This window comes from Penicillium canariense (genome assembly GCF_028826845.1).
Source record: "Penicillium canariense strain IBT 26290 chromosome Unknown utg000001l_segment0_segment0, whole genome shotgun sequence".
Classification (NCBI taxonomy): domain Eukaryota; kingdom Fungi; phylum Ascomycota; class Eurotiomycetes; order Eurotiales; family Aspergillaceae; genus Penicillium; species Penicillium canariense.
The window spans coordinates 1226976-1242281 of record NW_026622728.1 but is presented as its reverse complement, the minus strand read 5'-3'; the positions used below and the strand labels follow the sequence as shown (position 1 = coordinate 1242281).

Here is a 15306-nt window from a genome sequence, read left to right as displayed (position 1 = left end):
AGACGAGTAATGGCATCTCTCGTACAAGTCTCAACTGGGGATGACGTTGAAAGATATATAGGACTAGATTCCAAGTTTGGAACCAAAATTAGTAAAAGTTATGATCTATGAAGAAAATACGCAGATTTATGGTTCCTTTTGCTTCAGTATAGGATATCCCAACCCCGTGACTGCTGGGCCGCACGTTCACGCTAGGCCGGATTTGGGCAACCGCCATCATCATCGACCTCCGCTTTCAACACCCTCAGCTTCCCCCGTAGATTAGAACATCTTTCTTCCTCTCATCCTCCTCCTCATACCAGCAAGCACAACACTCGTGTCTCAGTTTCAGACCTGCATATAAGGCCCCTGCGCACACCGCCGCAACTACAGCGGAACCTGCCAGCTCATCCGTTTTTACCTGATCGCCCGATTACTTGGAACTGGCGTCGCTTCCTGCAAGACGGCCTGATCCGTGGTCTGCTTCAACATTAGCTCTCTGTCTCCACCACAGTTATGTCCGACTCAGCGAATGCGCCGAAGCCGAGCAGCAGCGTCAAGCTGGTCTTGCTAGGTGAGGCCGCAGTCGGCAAGGTACATTTGTTCGCATACCGTGTTACACTGGATTGGATAGCTGATGATAGTTCTTCTTTGCTTGCAGTCATCACTTGTCCTTCGGTTCGTCAACAATGATTTCCAAGAGAACAAAGAGCCAACGATCGGCGGTAAGGACCCTTCCCTCCCCCCAATGAGCTTCTGAGCTCCAAAAGGAGAGCGGCTATTCCCTGCTTGTCTACCGTTCCATTTCAATGGAAGCCTTGCTTGGTGTTACAATGCGCAGACGTCTTTAATGGGCCGTCCTTCTCTCTGAAGTCTCTATCTGGCTGTGATACGGCGGGCTAACGTCATCTTTTCAGCTGCCTTCCTGACCCAGAAATGCTCTCTTCCTACGCGTACAATCAAGTTTGAGATTTGGGACACAGCAGGCCAGGAACGCTTTGCCTCGCTCGCACCGATGTACTACCGCAATGCCCAAGCCGCCCTTGTCGTTTACGATGTCACAAAGCCGTCGTCGCTGACAAAAGCGAAGCACTGGGTTGCTGAGCTGCAGCGCCAGGCTAGCCCCGGAATCGTCATCGCCCTTGTAGGAAACAAGCTGGACTTGACCAACGACGGTGGCGATGCGTCAGGGGCTTCTGCCGCTCCTAGGGTTGAGTCTGAGTCGTCGGGACCGGATGGAGATGAGGCAGCTGGCGAGGAGGCCGAGGAGCAGGATGCCACTTCCGGCGACGCTCGGAAAGTATCGACCCGGGAAGCGAGTACATACGCAGAGGAGGAGGGGCTGTTATTCTTCGAGACTAGCGCGAAGACCGGGACCAATGTTGTGGACGTTTTCACAGCCATTGCCAACGCTATCCCGGAGAGCAGTCTAAAGACTGGCCGGGGGGCAGCAGGAGCTGGACAGACGGCGCTAGGAGGCCGACCGGGAGAGGACTCTCGGGTGAATCTGGGGGACCGAAGTGCTGCGACAGCCAAGGAGGGCTGTGCTTGTTGAGTTGGAGCGGTACTATGTCTCTTTTGAAGTTACCCTGCAATTTTCAAGGGTATAGGCGTCTCCCCATGTTCTTGCGTCCGCTTTGTGTTGCTCCAGACACAACATCCCAACCACCTGTCTTGTGCTTATATCCCTGGCCTACCATGTGTCCTTTAGTTTCTCTTGGTTAGACTTGTAAATCGCCCGTTTCGCGAAACCTCGAAATCTCTAAATCCCCAAATCTTTTGCCGTGAGCCCGCAGCCAATCACAGGCCGCTGAGGGCAGGCCCGTCACGGGACCGCAGAACCCCCCGAGGCGCCCAAAAAGAGACAAGCGAGCTAAGCCTGATTTGGAACTAGCGCACTCTAAGCGAATTTGGCGATCCCACAGCAAATTCACCATCTCTTCGAACTGCGAGAACCACTCCCTCCGCCGACCTCAACCCAGCACCTTCGCAGCACTCCGTCGCTCGCAATCATGGCTGCCATCAACAAGATTGCCACCAACTCGCCCTCTCGGCAGAACCCCTCCGAGCTGGAGACCGCCGTCGCCGGTGCTCTGTTCGACCTCGAGAGCAACACTCAGGACCTGAAGGCCTCCCTTCGCCCCCTGCAGTTCGTCTCTGCCCGTGAGGTAAGAATTGCACTTCCATCCGACAATCAGAACCTCCAGGAATTGCGCCGGTCGAATTCTTTTGTGCGGTGATCCTTTCGGTGCAGGAACTGGGAAAATCATGGACATTGTGGCCATACATCAATTTACGACTTTGATTGTCGCACAACGTGCCAGAATGGAAGAAGACGCTATGAATGTGGAAAGAGACAGGACACGATCACCGACAAAAGAATTCGCCGACGTCGACTCCGGAGCGCATTGTTTTTTGCATTTGTGTGCGCGCACCTTGTGGTTGAACAGAAATTCTAACATGAACTTCGCTATCAGGTCGAGGTCGGCCACGGCAAGAAGGCTATCGTTGTCTTCGTCCCCGTCCCTCTCCTGCAGGGCTTCCACAAGATCCAGCAGCGGTAAGACGACACCCCGAGCATCACGCATTGCCTCCCCGCGAGTCGAAATATAGTGGGACTAACATTCATTTTCTCTCTCACTAGCCTCACCCGCGAGCTGGAGAAGAAGTTCTCTGACCGCCACGTCCTCTTCGTTGCTCAGCGCCGCATTCTGTCCCGCCCCAAGCGCTCCGTCAACTCCCGCACCAACCAGACCCAGAAGCGCCCCCGTTCCCGCACTCTGACCGCTGTCCACGACAACATCCTCGCTGACCTGGTCTACCCCGTTGAGATTGTCGGCAAGCGCATCCGCACCAAGGAGGACGGCAGCAAGACCCTGAAGGTTGTCCTGGACGAGAAGGAGAAGGGCGGTGTCGACCACCGTCTCGATGCCTACGGCGAGGTCTACCGTCGGTTGACCGGCCGTGCTGTCGTGTTCGAGTTCCCCCAGAGCGGCGCCGAGTACTAAGCACGTGTTGTGTTGGGAGGGATGAAAAAGAGGAGATATCGGTGTATTTTGGGAATTGCTTGTTTCTAGGTCTGAAACTCACTAGATTCAAGCAGAGAGCATGATGGGTGAAAGACCAAAAAATGCATTTAACGGGTTTTCTTTAAGTTATGTTATCCCCCAATGACTGGTGCATGGTTCTGTATTCCTCCGGCTCTCAATTCTCTGCGCGAGGCGACGGAGCTGAATTTACCATTCGGGCCGTGTTTCTCTCTTAATGAGGATGGGATGGGATATGTGATAAACATTCCAATGGATTATTTCCGACTTTTCAATTGCTACACTGTAGTCTGGACAAGCGTGGTCCCTACCCGGAGAAACGGAGATTGGATATGCGGAAGTATCAGTACGGGAGCTTCGAGTTCTCTGTCTAGTTCATCTCACCTGTAGGACAAATATGAATGGTAAATATGCAACAAGTAGGTTACACTCGGGGGGGGGTTATGAATTAAGGAATCTATGAACAAGGCCATCACCTCTTCAGCTATCTACAACGAGGCCTGGATCCTTCCAACGCCCAGAACCATCCAGTAAGCTAGTTCTCGAGCAACTAGGTCGTCTGGCTTCGACGCCTTTCCGACATTCTGCTGCTCAAGCTGCGCCTCCGCATCCCATTCCATGTGCACAAACACTGGGATCTCCAGTACATCCTCATCCTTCTGGGAAACAGCCGCGATATCACTGCCTGTCGCCTGACCACCCTCTGCCTCAGAGCCCGGCAAGGTTCCTGGGACGACCTCCAACACTACTGTCGTCCAGTTCCGGCCCTTCTCCCAGACCTTACCAGCCTCGGGAACCTTCTCGCCGCCGCGCATACCCGTAATGCGATCACTTAAGGGGGCAGTCGCATTTTGCAATGCCTCATCCCACACGTCGCTGTTTGCGCCGATTTCGAACTGCGGGCAAAGCACAGTGACTTTGCTGGCGACGCTTCCCGGGGTCACGGAGGGGGTGGCGAGTGTGATGCGGACGATATCAAACATATGATTCTTCAACGTGAGAAGTACATGGTACGGTCGAAGAGGAGCCAATGCATTCAGATCCAGGTTTGGGGCTGAGCCTGGGATCAGAGATGCTGGCGGCTGGGCAAGAGGGCGTAGAGTTGGAAGGGGAATATAGCTGAGCGCAATGAGGCGGATGCGGAAACGGGTGGACTGTGGCTTGGTCTCAGGCTTCACGAGAATATGCTTGCATGACTTGCAGCGCTTGGCACGCTTGGTGCGTAGAAGTACTGGAAGAGGAAGCAGCTCGTCGACGAACCGCACATCAGGCGATTGCTCTGTGCGCTGGCTGATTGATGCGACGCCGTCCCAGCCACAATCGGGAGAAGCGATCCGCTCGATCAGTGCTGTATCGGCGCTCTCTGGAACAATCCGGAGGCCCTCGCTGGCAGTGAGAGCTTCGCGCATGACGGGCGGCTTGGATTTGGGCTTCTTGGCGCCGCCGTACAGTCCACTCAAGCGTGAAGAAGAGGCGTAGAGAGACATAAGTCGGTTCAAGGCCCCAGGCGATGAGAACCCGAACTCCGAGCTGAGAGGGTCGCTAGGGGAATTTGATGTCTCGGATAGCTGTGTACGATAGAAGGATTTCAAGGCTGCAAATCGGGCTTCCACACCGAGATGGGGTGTAGGTGTCGCGTCTTCTTGTGAAGTAGACTGCTCTGCATCAGGCTCGCGAGTATTGGATTGCTCGTCAATGGATGCAAAGTTTGCTAGAGGCGACTTTAAGTCACCAAAGGCGCGCGACCCCTGTCGTGACCGAGCGTCAAACGCAGGCCCAGTCGTCGAGTCGGTCATCTTCTGCAACTGGCTGCGGATATTGGTCGGCTTGTCAAACTTAATGCCAATATCGAGTGTTGTCCATAGGCAGTAGCCACACGAGAGTACCCAAGGCCCTTGCCCGCTCCCATTTCCTGTGACGTTTTCAATGCTACTCACAGCCAGTGGAGCTGTGCAGACGGGGCAATTGAAGCAGTTTCTCCCGCAGCTGATGATAGCGGAAGTTAGCAAGCTTGAGTAGAGAAGACCATGTCCAGGCGAGCATACCGATTACCATCGCTTCGCACCATACTGCTTGGAGTCTCGAACAGACAGTTCGGACAGTACCAGCTCACAACCTCCTCTGTTATGCATCGGGGGCATTTGATCTGGTGGCAGTCCTCACAGTACAGGAGCTGTTCAGGTGGGTACAGCGAGAAGTTAGACCGGGGTGATCGAGGGTCGAAAGTCTGTTCTTCTCCCTCTCCCTCTCCCTCTTCCTCTTTCTCTTCCTCTTCCTTCTCTTTCACATCTGATTGTTTCGTTCCGTTCTGATCTTCGTTGCCCTCTGTGTCCCGCTCGGGGGTAGATTTCTGCGGTGACTCGCGAGATCTTCGCTTCCTGGCTGGGTTGGGAACCGGCGTGTCGGCGCAGGGACACGAGATGTAGGTGTAAGGGAATGGGCGAGACATTGTGTACGTTGGGGATGAGGGATGTGTGGTGAGGTGGTACGTGAATGAAAGGAGGCCGTGTCGCCCAGTCAATTCATGCTTTCGGCGCGGGGCTGATTCTAAGAGACAGGAACAGGCAAAGCGATGACTGCCGCGTGTAGGTGAAGGTAATTTGATACCTATCGTATACTGTCTCCAATGTTAGCACATGTATTCGGCAATTCCAGTACCAGTGTGCTGTCTATCTAGTCAGGCGCAACTCGTGGGGAGGAGGTGCGCGTCGGTGTGAAAGAAACTGACCGAGGCGCCAATGAAAGCAATCGCGATTGTCACTGCTCTGGAAGTGTGCAACCCGAATAGTCAACTTCCAGGCAGCCCAAAGGAACCAACGTGGTTGGAGTACAATCGCTGGCGAGGGCGTGGAAGTGTGCGCGATCGCGGAGAGCGAGTTGCGGAGGTTCCGCAATCAACAATCGACGTCAGAACAAAATTTAGGACTCGACAACTTCCCCCCAGCATTTCCAAACCTACCACTACGCAAAATGGTCTAGGACACTCGCAATTTCTTACACGAGCACGCTTCGACCCGACTAAATCTACCATGATCTCTCTCCACACATTTCGTGCCACTTCTTCCCGGCGATGCTTCGCCGCAACCTTCGGCGTTCGAACATACGCCAGCCAGACGCCCGGCAATCCCATGCTGGAGATCTTCAATCGCAAGACAAAGCACCTACAGAAGGACCGGGCCGCCCGCAAAGTCGAGGAGAGCCGGAAAACAGATTACTTGAAGGATGAGGTGGCACTGCGGCTGTGCGAGCGGTTACTGGTAAGGAATTCTGCGAATCAAGGACTGGAATTGAACGACGAAGAAGACAGATCACTGACATGGGCCCTTTTCTCGGATGACTAGGATATTAAGCGCGACTTCCCGAATGTGCTCGACCTGGGCGCAAACAGCTGCAATATTGCGCGGGCTCTAACGACGCCGAATCTCGACATAGCAGCACCGGAGGGCACACCGACACCACCCCTGGCCGAACGAATCTCGAAGCTGACATGCGTGGATACATCGCATGCACTGCTGCACCGGGACGAGGAGCTGCCTTTCAATAAAGACATCAACATTCACCGCGACGTGATTTCCGACCTCGAGACATTGCCATACCAGCCGAATACATTCGATGCAGTTCTGTCATCGCTATCGATCCACTGGGTCAATGATCTGCCTGCGCTACTGGAGCAGGTAAACACTATTCTCAAGCCAGACAGCCCATTTATCGCAGCAATGTTCGGCGGCGACACACTTTTCGAGCTGCGGGGATCGCTGCAGCTGGCTGATCTGGAACGTCGCGGTGGCGTTAGTCCGCATGTGTCACCGCTCGTTGATGTGCGAGACGTCGGAAATCTACTGAACCGTGCCGGATTCAAGATGCTCACTGTTGATGTCGAGGACATTGTGGTGGAGTTCCCGGATACATTTGCTCTTATGCAGGACCTGCAGGCCATGGGCGAGAGCAACGCCATCATGCACCGTGAGGCTGGACCCTTGTCACGAGATGTCTTGCTGGCCAACGAAGCTATCTATCGGACGATGCATATGGAGGACGATGCTCCTGGCATCCCGGCAACATTCCGAATGATCTATATGATCGGATGGAAAGAGGGCGGGAACCAGCCACAGCCACTCCAGCGCGGTAGCGGCGAGCTTAACCTGAAGGATCTTCTAGGCGGTGGTGATTTCCAAAAGCCATGAGGGCTTGCAACCATGCGAGGGAATTGGAGAATCGGGGTGGTTTCAACATAATGTCATAGTATATCGGTTGTAAAACAACTACGCTGAAAGCAACCCAGAGAGGAAGATTGTTCATGAAAGAAATGATGAAATGCAATCAAGCCTCTACCAGAACAGCAAGAACAGCAATTAGAAAAAAAGCGAACCCATCCAGCTGCTTCCGCTTAAACCGTCCGGCGGTCCGTCATGACCCGAACAATTGACCCAGTGCCCGTCAACTCCACCAGCTTCTCGTGCCAATTGAGCAACACACTCATCTGCTGGCCACCACCACCTTCACCCATGTTCCGGGCCTGGATCTGAGAGAAGCCTGTAGCCTGAGGCGAAAGGGTCTTGCGAGGGGACTGGGAGCCACTGCTGGGAGCGGACGAGGACATTCCTTTGTAGCTAGTTTTTAAGTCAGCACAGATCTCGTTTACTATCATGCGGGTCCTCCAAGCGATCCAACGTACAGGTACTTCATCAGGCAATCCGCCCGCTCTGACCCGCCATCACCGCCGGTAACGCCCTCCAGAACCCGAGTCATCTCGCCCTGCCGAATGCCCTGCAGCACTTCGATCACGGTAGCAAGGTGCACCTCCTTCGCACGGTCATCGCCGCCCAGCGGCGCAGTGTCCAGAACGAGGCGTAACGCGCCCTCCGCGTCGCCACCGCGCAGCAACTGGCGCACCTGTGTAGCAACATTGGCGGCATCACTGGAGGTCTCCGGTTGGGGCAGAGTGGCAGGGAGGAGTGTTTCCATGGGGAAGTTGACTGACGACTCCGGGTCGAGCTGGTCGACGTTGATCGTGCGGTAGTTGATCTGCGACATGACGGCGACTGTGGTGTAGTTGTTTTGATATAGAATTTGGATGTATGGGAGAAAACCGGTGGGACGAGAGGCCAAAACCAACCAAGAAATGCTAACTGTAGGCTTCGGCGGTAGCTGCGGTCGTGGCCTCTTTGGTACGGCGATGCGGTGGACGGGAAGCGGGGAGATCGGAGATGAGGGAAGGTTCCCGGGCGGTGCGAGGAGACGAGACAGAAGATGGAGGACGAAAGGGGAAATCAGCCCAGTCCACTCTTGAATGACAAGCTACCACAGATCGCGAAGGTGAAGTGTCAATTGGCTTGGAGAGTCCGAGTCAATGGAGAGGGGATGGAGCTGCTGCGCACCGCCGTGGGGGTGAGGGAGTCTGCGTGCCTCAGGCAGAATCTATCATCCCGCTGCCTAACGCTGAACGAAAGAGTATACTTGTGATCGCGATTGAAGATTTCTCTCCATTCTATTGAGCTGACATGCATAGAAATACTCCAGAAGTTCTTGCTAAAACTTTGCTTCCCGGGGAAGACTCAGTCGCCGTTTTGTCGACACCATTCTCCTCATAAACCTGTAGACTATACCACGCGGTCTTACTGCGAGCCCGAATTTGCTTGCCATAGCTAGTGGAGGGAGGTGGAACAATGCAGAACAGCGTTGCTAATGCTGCCAGGATCGATGACGACATATTCGCACCGATTCCCTCAAAATATGTGTCCCGAACAATGGGAATATAGCTGGCATCAAGGAACGTAGCAATGAGAGAGCGGCGAATTCACTTGCCGCATAGTTCAAATAAACAAAACACTAGGGCAGTGGTGGACACGATCCAGTGAGCACCAGCCATGAAGGGGGGACTAGTGATCAAGAACCAAAAAGCGTGTACTCTGGTTTTAGTGGTATACCTTATCCTTTCCCGTTCTCTCTTGTGGCCTTTTTACTCATCCTAATGCTAGAGTTACCAGTCTGCTACATCCGTGCAAGAATAAAGGACAGCTTTGGATCCACTGTAGATGGTCAATTGAGCCAGTTGTCCACTCTATGTGCGTCTTCAGTCCAACCAGAATCCTAGTTGAACAGTTTATCCACCAACCCGCTCTTTTTCCCTTCGTAATCACTCAAGTGAAGGGCCTCATAGGCGTCAATCTCTTCCTTTAAGCCACCCAGAGACAAGTCTGCCGTCCCCGGCCAGATATACTTTGACCTAGAAAATAGCTTCCAGCCAAGAAGTGCGATTATAAAGAACCCAATCATTCCGTAGTCCAAGAAGAACCACATCACATCCCACCCACCAGTCAAGAACAGATCATAACCACCCGCCAAGAGCATGAAGATCGTACCGCCCATGGCAAAGTAGGACGTGTAAGGTTGAAATCGTCCCTTGTAAGGAAGGCTATCTCGCGAAATCCCCTGCTTTTTAAGGCTTGAGAAGAAGTGTCGGTAAGTCACTGCAGTAAAGCAGTAATTGAGCAATTGGCAACATGTGACAAGGTCGACCAGGTAGGTCATTACGTCTGCCGAGGAATTGTTGACTTGAAGAAAGGCAAGGAGACAGAACGAGAGGGACACCGCAAGAGCCCAGATCGGTACACCTGCGTTTGTGCACCGTGACAAGAATCGAGGTGCATGGCCTTCTAGCGACATCCCGTGCAGGGTCCGGGTCGCTGCAAACAATAGACCGTTGCCGGCACTTAGAATGGATGTCATGATGAGTGCATTTACAAGGTGGGGAAGACCATGAATCTGAAGTCGCTTCATGGCAATAATATAGGGGCTGATTGGTAGTGTTAGTCGGAGCAAATGAATGGTTGCACTGTGTGACAACAAAAAAACTCACGATGCGGCCCCGGTTCCCGACCCAGACATGTAGCCTCCAAGAATAGCAAGCAGCGTGGTGTCGTTATACGGGATGACGATACCCATGCAAAGAGCCGAGCCCACGAAAAATAGAAGGATACGCCAAACAAAGGATCGAAATGCAGGCGGGAGAACTTTACGTGGCATTTCAGCCTCGGCCGCCACCATGGAAATATACTCTGGCCCGCAGATACTTGGACGATCAGAATTGGTCACTCGAGAACAGAGAAGGGAAAAACTCACGAGAAGCTAGCTTGATAAACGCAGGACAAGAAGCCAAGGAATCGGCCTGTGTTTCCAGACGCGAGATGTTCGACAAATGCGCCCGGATTGTTCCAATAGCTGAAGCCGTAACGGTCGTGCAAGGGGTTCCCTCCGACCATGGTGATGAAAGTGAAGAAAAACAACCCAATCATCAAAAGGACCTTGAAGATGGATAGATAGAACTCCGCGATCCCAAAATACCGCACGCTTATCACGTTGAGGAGCGTGTAGAGGACGATAATGGTGACGATAATTGCCTCGACCGGCACTTTGTCCGTCCAAAAGGTGATCATGATGTTCATGGCCACTATCTCAAAGGGCACAAGAAATGCCATATTCAGGAAGAAATTCCATGCCATGGCAAAGCCCAGTGCACCATCAACCCACTCGCTACCGAATCGGACGAAAGGCGACGGTACAGGCAGATAGGTCACCATCTCAGCAAAGCATTCATTCACGGCCCACATTACGGAACCCCATGCAAGGAAGGCAAGAAAGAGACCAGCCGGCCCGCCTTTGGGCAGAGCAGATCCCATTTGTACATAGAGAGCTGGATAACTCGTTAGATCTATCGCAAGCGGTACAACCAAGGCCACGCTGGGATTTCAGAAATGGGGTTGAACCCACAGGTACCAATGGCGCCACCGATGGCAAAGAGTTGCACCTCTTTGCCTCGCAGCTTGCGATGTAGAGCCTGTGACCCTGCGTTCATATTCGAGATGATGCCAACATCATCATCACTAGCACTGGGGGAAGGTTGGCTGTTCGCAGTGGTAGCCCACGGCCCCTTCTCGGAATCCTTGCTTGTCAGCATATTTTTACTGATTGCTGGAGACCTTGGAAATGGGAAATAGAGTAGAAGTGTTATGATGCTTATTCAGGTAAATCCTATAAAAATAGGGGAGCTTTCGTTGGCATATCCAGAAGCACAGGTATTTCTGTATTCTCCTTTGGAGTATTCTTAAAAGCGAATTCTCGTCCAGGACGCTTCTTATCAATCAAGATGTTGACGTTCGCCCATGATCTAAATACCCCTAAATACAACAGATCAACCAGCCACTTCTTCCCGGGCACTTCTAATACTAGTCGTTCAAACCTAGAAGTTCGGTCAGTTAAAGATAGAGTGAAACCACCCCGTCCAAACAGATCATCGTGGCTTATCATATCGTCGGCTGATCCGATTGCGGTCATCTACCGAAACTGAGGCTTATCGTCATCTTGGCAAGGATCGGCCCACCCGACGTATGCAGACTTTCAGAGGCCCGCGCAAATACAGTATTTTAATTCTTGATGCAGGCTAAGACAAGCTATAACATGACTTCCCGATTCAGATAAAGGAAATACGTTCGATGCCCTGAGTGATGAGAATATCTCGAATGCCGATTGATTGCGCTCGTGGATGACATTTGGTGGTTCGATACTTTACCTTGACCCATTTCCATAAGATGCAAACCTAAGCTGGGGTTTCGATTTTAACAGATTCTGATATCATGATAAATATCATTTTGGAAGAGAGTAAGAAAGGAGAATGGAGCGAGTACGTTAGAACTGCTGCATTGGTCTAGGGAGTGCTAGCATGAAAATGATAAAGCCATCTCATGAAATATGAACATGAATTGAGGGTAGCATATGGAATACGGATTGGGGACTAATGTAAATTAGAGTTACTCTAGAAAAGAACAAGATCTGCTATATTCGCCCTATTGCTTGAAATCGCCCTTGGATAGATACTCCTCAAACTGAAAGTGGGGCTGAAACTCAGCGAAGAGGGTCTCCTGTGCATTAAAGTTAGCAACATGCCTTTTTGACAATCGTGGATATATAATGTACCGGCGTGCTTGCCATCTTAAAGTTGTAAGCGGCTTCCTCATCGCTCACAATTTGCTTTTCGAGTCCGGTCTGATGCGCTAACAATTGAACCTTGCAGCTCCTCTCCATCAAGCAGAACAGGAATGCCGCCTCATCCACAGTCTCACCCACGGTGAGCAGCCCATGATTCATCAAAATCACGGCTTTTCCATCGCCTAGACTCTTGGCAATATTCTCCCCCTCGGACGCCTCATTTGCAATGCCTCCATAGTTGGAGTACACCGAGTGAGCCTTATAAAAGTAGCACACATCCTGGTTGATCATTTGGAGAGGCTTCGCAAAGGCCGACCAAGCTCGCCCGTGCACCGAATGGGTGTGGCAGATAGCGTGTACGTCTTTACGCGATCGATGCACCGCACTGTGGATCTGGAATCCAGCAGCGTTGATTGAGCCAGCCGAGTTTCCACCAATGACCTCACCGTCGACAGTCACGCAAACCATATCACTCGCCTTCAACATCCCAAAGTGCACACCGAGAGGATTGATCCAAAATCTATCTTCGAATTCAGGATCTCGCACACTGATATGTCCTGATATTCCCTCCGCATAACCCTCGCGGGCAAACACGCGGAATGCACCGGCCATGTGCTGCAGCTGCCATTGTCGCTTTTCGGCACACGAATTGAACTTGGGGATACCAGGGAGTGCCTTGCCTCTGTGAGCCATGGCAGCCATGGGATCGACATCATTGACTTTGCTAGGTACAGCAGTGGCCTGTGAGTTTGGGAAGTTGGTTGCAGTAGGTGCCATCGTGGTATTAAGCGACTCAATGGCGATCCGAATGGGGGGAAACAGAGTTAGGTTCAGTGAATCGAGATCAGTACATGTGCTCAACTATATACAGGGCCACTAATCCATTGTACACATTATAGTCTGCTGTATATCAAAGTGAATGCGAAATCTATTTGGCTTTTTTCCCCCTCAATGCAACTCTATTTGGTAATCATCCTTATCTGAGAGGCTTGTCCGAAGTCGGGCCGTCCGAACCCCCGCCCCCCGCACCAAGCCACCTGCTAGAGTGCGGAGAAGATACGAGATTTGATATCAATCCTATGTCGGATAGCCTGTATTTGGATCGTCTGCCATCGCGACGTCGAAAAGAAACGAGCCCGTCGACGCGCTACAACCTTTTGAACGTTGTCGGGCACGTGGACTGGCCAGCCTTGGACCTGGCGCTCCCTGGACATTGAAACACCCTCCATTTCAGTTGGAACTCCACACAAATCAGCTAAGGGCAAAGGCGTGTGAAGGTAAACATGACTGGAAGCATGGTAAATAGGGGTGAGTCAAGATACCTTCCAGCTGTTAGCTTGATCTACTGACTCGGAATTTATAGGTGCTACCCTGCTGTCAAACAACATAGTAAATATCACCGCTGCTGGTTTTCTGGCATTCATCTTGTACTATTTCCTCTACAAGCCTCTATACGCAAGTTCTCTGGTAAAGGTCCCGGGCTCAAAACTATTTGCGGCAAGCAAATGGCGGCTTGCATTGGCTGATTATCAAGGAGTCCGAACGCAAACCATCCACTCCTTGCATAAGCAATATGGTACTGCGGTGCGAATCGGGCCAAAGGAAGTCTCGTTTTCATCTCTCAGTGCGCTGAAGGCAATCTACGGGGCTGGATCTGGCTTTGAGAGAACCACTTTCTACAGAATGTTTGATGCCTACGGACGTCAGAATCTCTTCACTTTTGCCGGAACAAAACAACATGCCGAGAGAAAAAAGCTGCTAGCTCATGCCTATTCCAAAAGTGCTATATTGTCACCCAATGCTCTGGCAAAGCCCTTAATAGAGAAAAATGTGAACAGCTATCTTGAACTTTTGGAACGCGAAAAGGATGTGGCGGAGGAAATATTCCAAAGCCTACATTGGTTCAGCTTGGACAGCATTACTGGGTTCCTCTACGGAGAAAGGTATGGAGGAACACAGGCGGTTACAGGGAACAAAACACACAGGCAACTCATTGGCGATATCATTGACCCTAGTCGGAGAAAGCTGAGCTGGTATGCTGTGCACCTGACGAACTACACGAAATGGCTCTATACGCGAACCGGAATTGTGGAGAGTCTTGTCACTCGCTTGGGCTTGTTGCCGATGGAAAAGCCTGCCACGTACAGTGGTATTCGAAAACATGCACTCCAGTCGTGGACTGATTTCGAGGCCTCCGTGACGGGAAACCCACCGCCTCAGGACTTGGCCATTATCGAAAAGCTGTGGAAGCACAGCAAATCTGGCAAAGGACCCCGCCTTGACGGTCTTGATATGGCCTCCGAACTGGCAGATCATTTCCTCGCCGGTGTCGACACCACCAGCGATACCGTCATGTTCACCATCTGGGCCCTCTCGCGGGAGGAGAACCGGATGTACCAACAGAAATTGATCGACGAGGTCGATAGAATCCCTAGCACAGATTGTAATGAGGACGGCAACCCGACTGTGGAGGCTGTGGACAAACTTCCATACCTTGATGCTGTCATCAAGGAGACTCTTCGTCTCTATGCCCCCTTACCAGCCTCAGAACCACGATCATTGCCGTTTGACACAACGATTGACGGGTACTTGATTCCAGCCGGAACCGTTGTGAGCATGTCGCCATATACCCTTCATCGAAACCCAGATGTGTTTCCCGAGCCTCTGAAGTTCAAGCCAGAGCGGTGGCTAGGACAGTGTGGTGATTTGACCGAAATGAAGAAATGGTTCTGGGCATTTTCAAGTGGAGGTCGTATGTGCATTGGCTTACAGTGAGTTTGATTCCACCCAGAGCGTGATTGTAGATGATTAAACGAAACCTCCCAGCCTTGCTATGGCAGAAATGACAACGCTACTGGCTGCTGTCTACAGACGATATTCGACTAGTGAGTACAAGCGGCAAAGAGGAACAAGTCCAGTCATTACCAGCCGATTTGAAGTGTTCTATGATGAGACCCTCCCCAGGGCTGAAGTGAGTAAAGAAACATAGTCTCGGGATGCAAATAGGTAGAAGGCTAACTTCTCGGGCTCGATTTCTAGGAGCATGAATGTTTGATTAACTTTGAGAAACGAATTGATAAGAAGATGGAATGATGGAGGAAAAATGACAATTGCTCCCAAAGGCAGCAATTTCTTGTGGACAGTAACGATTCTGTAAATGAAGGAGTGTGGGGTTTATTATCTATAAATATTTCTAGTTCATACAAATGGAAAAACACGGACATGAGAATATCACAACAGGAAGAAAGAATCAACCTTATGGCTCTTGTAATTCTTTAGGATGTTTGCGTGACAA

At 51.7% G+C, this 15306-nt stretch overlaps 7 protein-coding genes across 7 annotated transcripts; 4 read left to right on the top strand and 3 right to left on the bottom strand.

Annotated features, from left to right (window-relative positions):
- Positions 1-994: 994 nt before the first annotated feature.
- Positions 995-1534, top strand: N7482_000417 (uncharacterized protein; the record flags this gene model as incomplete). The annotated part of the gene is made up of 1 exon (XM_056682542.1): positions 995-1534. The coding sequence occupies one exon, from the start codon at positions 995-997 to the stop codon at positions 1532-1534; it is 540 nt and encodes a 179-aa protein (XP_056546148.1).
- Positions 1535-1991: 457 nt separating this feature from the next.
- On the top strand, positions 1992-2987 carry N7482_000416 (40S ribosomal protein eS7; the record flags this gene model as incomplete). Its single annotated transcript, XM_056682541.1, has 3 exons — positions 1992-2147; positions 2457-2539; positions 2624-2987. 3 exons carry the CDS (start codon positions 1992-1994, stop codon positions 2985-2987), a joined length of 603 nt encoding a protein of 200 aa, XP_056546147.1.
- Positions 2988-3514: 527 nt separating this feature from the next.
- Positions 3515-5475, bottom strand: N7482_000415 (putative dynactin Arp1 p62 subunit RO2; the record flags this gene model as incomplete). Its single annotated transcript, XM_056682540.1, has 2 exons — positions 3515-5012; positions 5072-5475. The coding sequence occupies 2 exons, from the start codon at positions 5473-5475 to the stop codon at positions 3515-3517; spliced, it is 1902 nt and encodes a 633-aa protein (XP_056546146.1).
- Positions 5476-6055: 580 nt separating this feature from the next.
- N7482_000414 (uncharacterized protein) lies at positions 6056-7210 on the top strand (the record flags this gene model as incomplete). Its single annotated transcript, XM_056682539.1, has 2 exons — positions 6056-6283; positions 6368-7210. The coding sequence occupies 2 exons, from the start codon at positions 6056-6058 to the stop codon at positions 7208-7210; spliced, it is 1071 nt and encodes a 356-aa protein (XP_056546145.1).
- Positions 7211-7413: 203 nt separating this feature from the next.
- N7482_000413 (uncharacterized protein) lies at positions 7414-10983 on the bottom strand (the record flags this gene model as incomplete). Its single annotated transcript, XM_056682538.1, has 7 exons — positions 7414-7636; positions 7702-8324; positions 8542-8785; positions 9142-9822; positions 9886-10098; positions 10149-10719; positions 10797-10983. 7 exons carry the CDS (start codon positions 10981-10983, stop codon positions 7414-7416), a joined length of 2742 nt encoding a protein of 913 aa, XP_056546144.1.
- Positions 10984-11869: 886 nt separating this feature from the next.
- On the bottom strand, positions 11870-12788 carry N7482_000412 (aldolase; the record flags this gene model as incomplete). The annotated part of the gene is made up of 2 exons (XM_056682537.1): positions 11870-11944; positions 12000-12788. The coding sequence occupies 2 exons, from the start codon at positions 12786-12788 to the stop codon at positions 11870-11872; spliced, it is 864 nt and encodes a 287-aa protein (XP_056546143.1).
- A 506-nt stretch (positions 12789-13294) lies between these two features.
- On the top strand, positions 13295-15104 carry N7482_000411 (cytochrome P450; the record flags this gene model as incomplete). The annotated part of the gene is made up of 4 exons (XM_056682536.1): positions 13295-13319; positions 13375-14782; positions 14838-14982; positions 15051-15104. The coding sequence occupies 4 exons, from the start codon at positions 13295-13297 to the stop codon at positions 15102-15104; spliced, it is 1632 nt and encodes a 543-aa protein (XP_056546142.1).
- Positions 15105-15306: the final 202 nt, after the last annotated feature.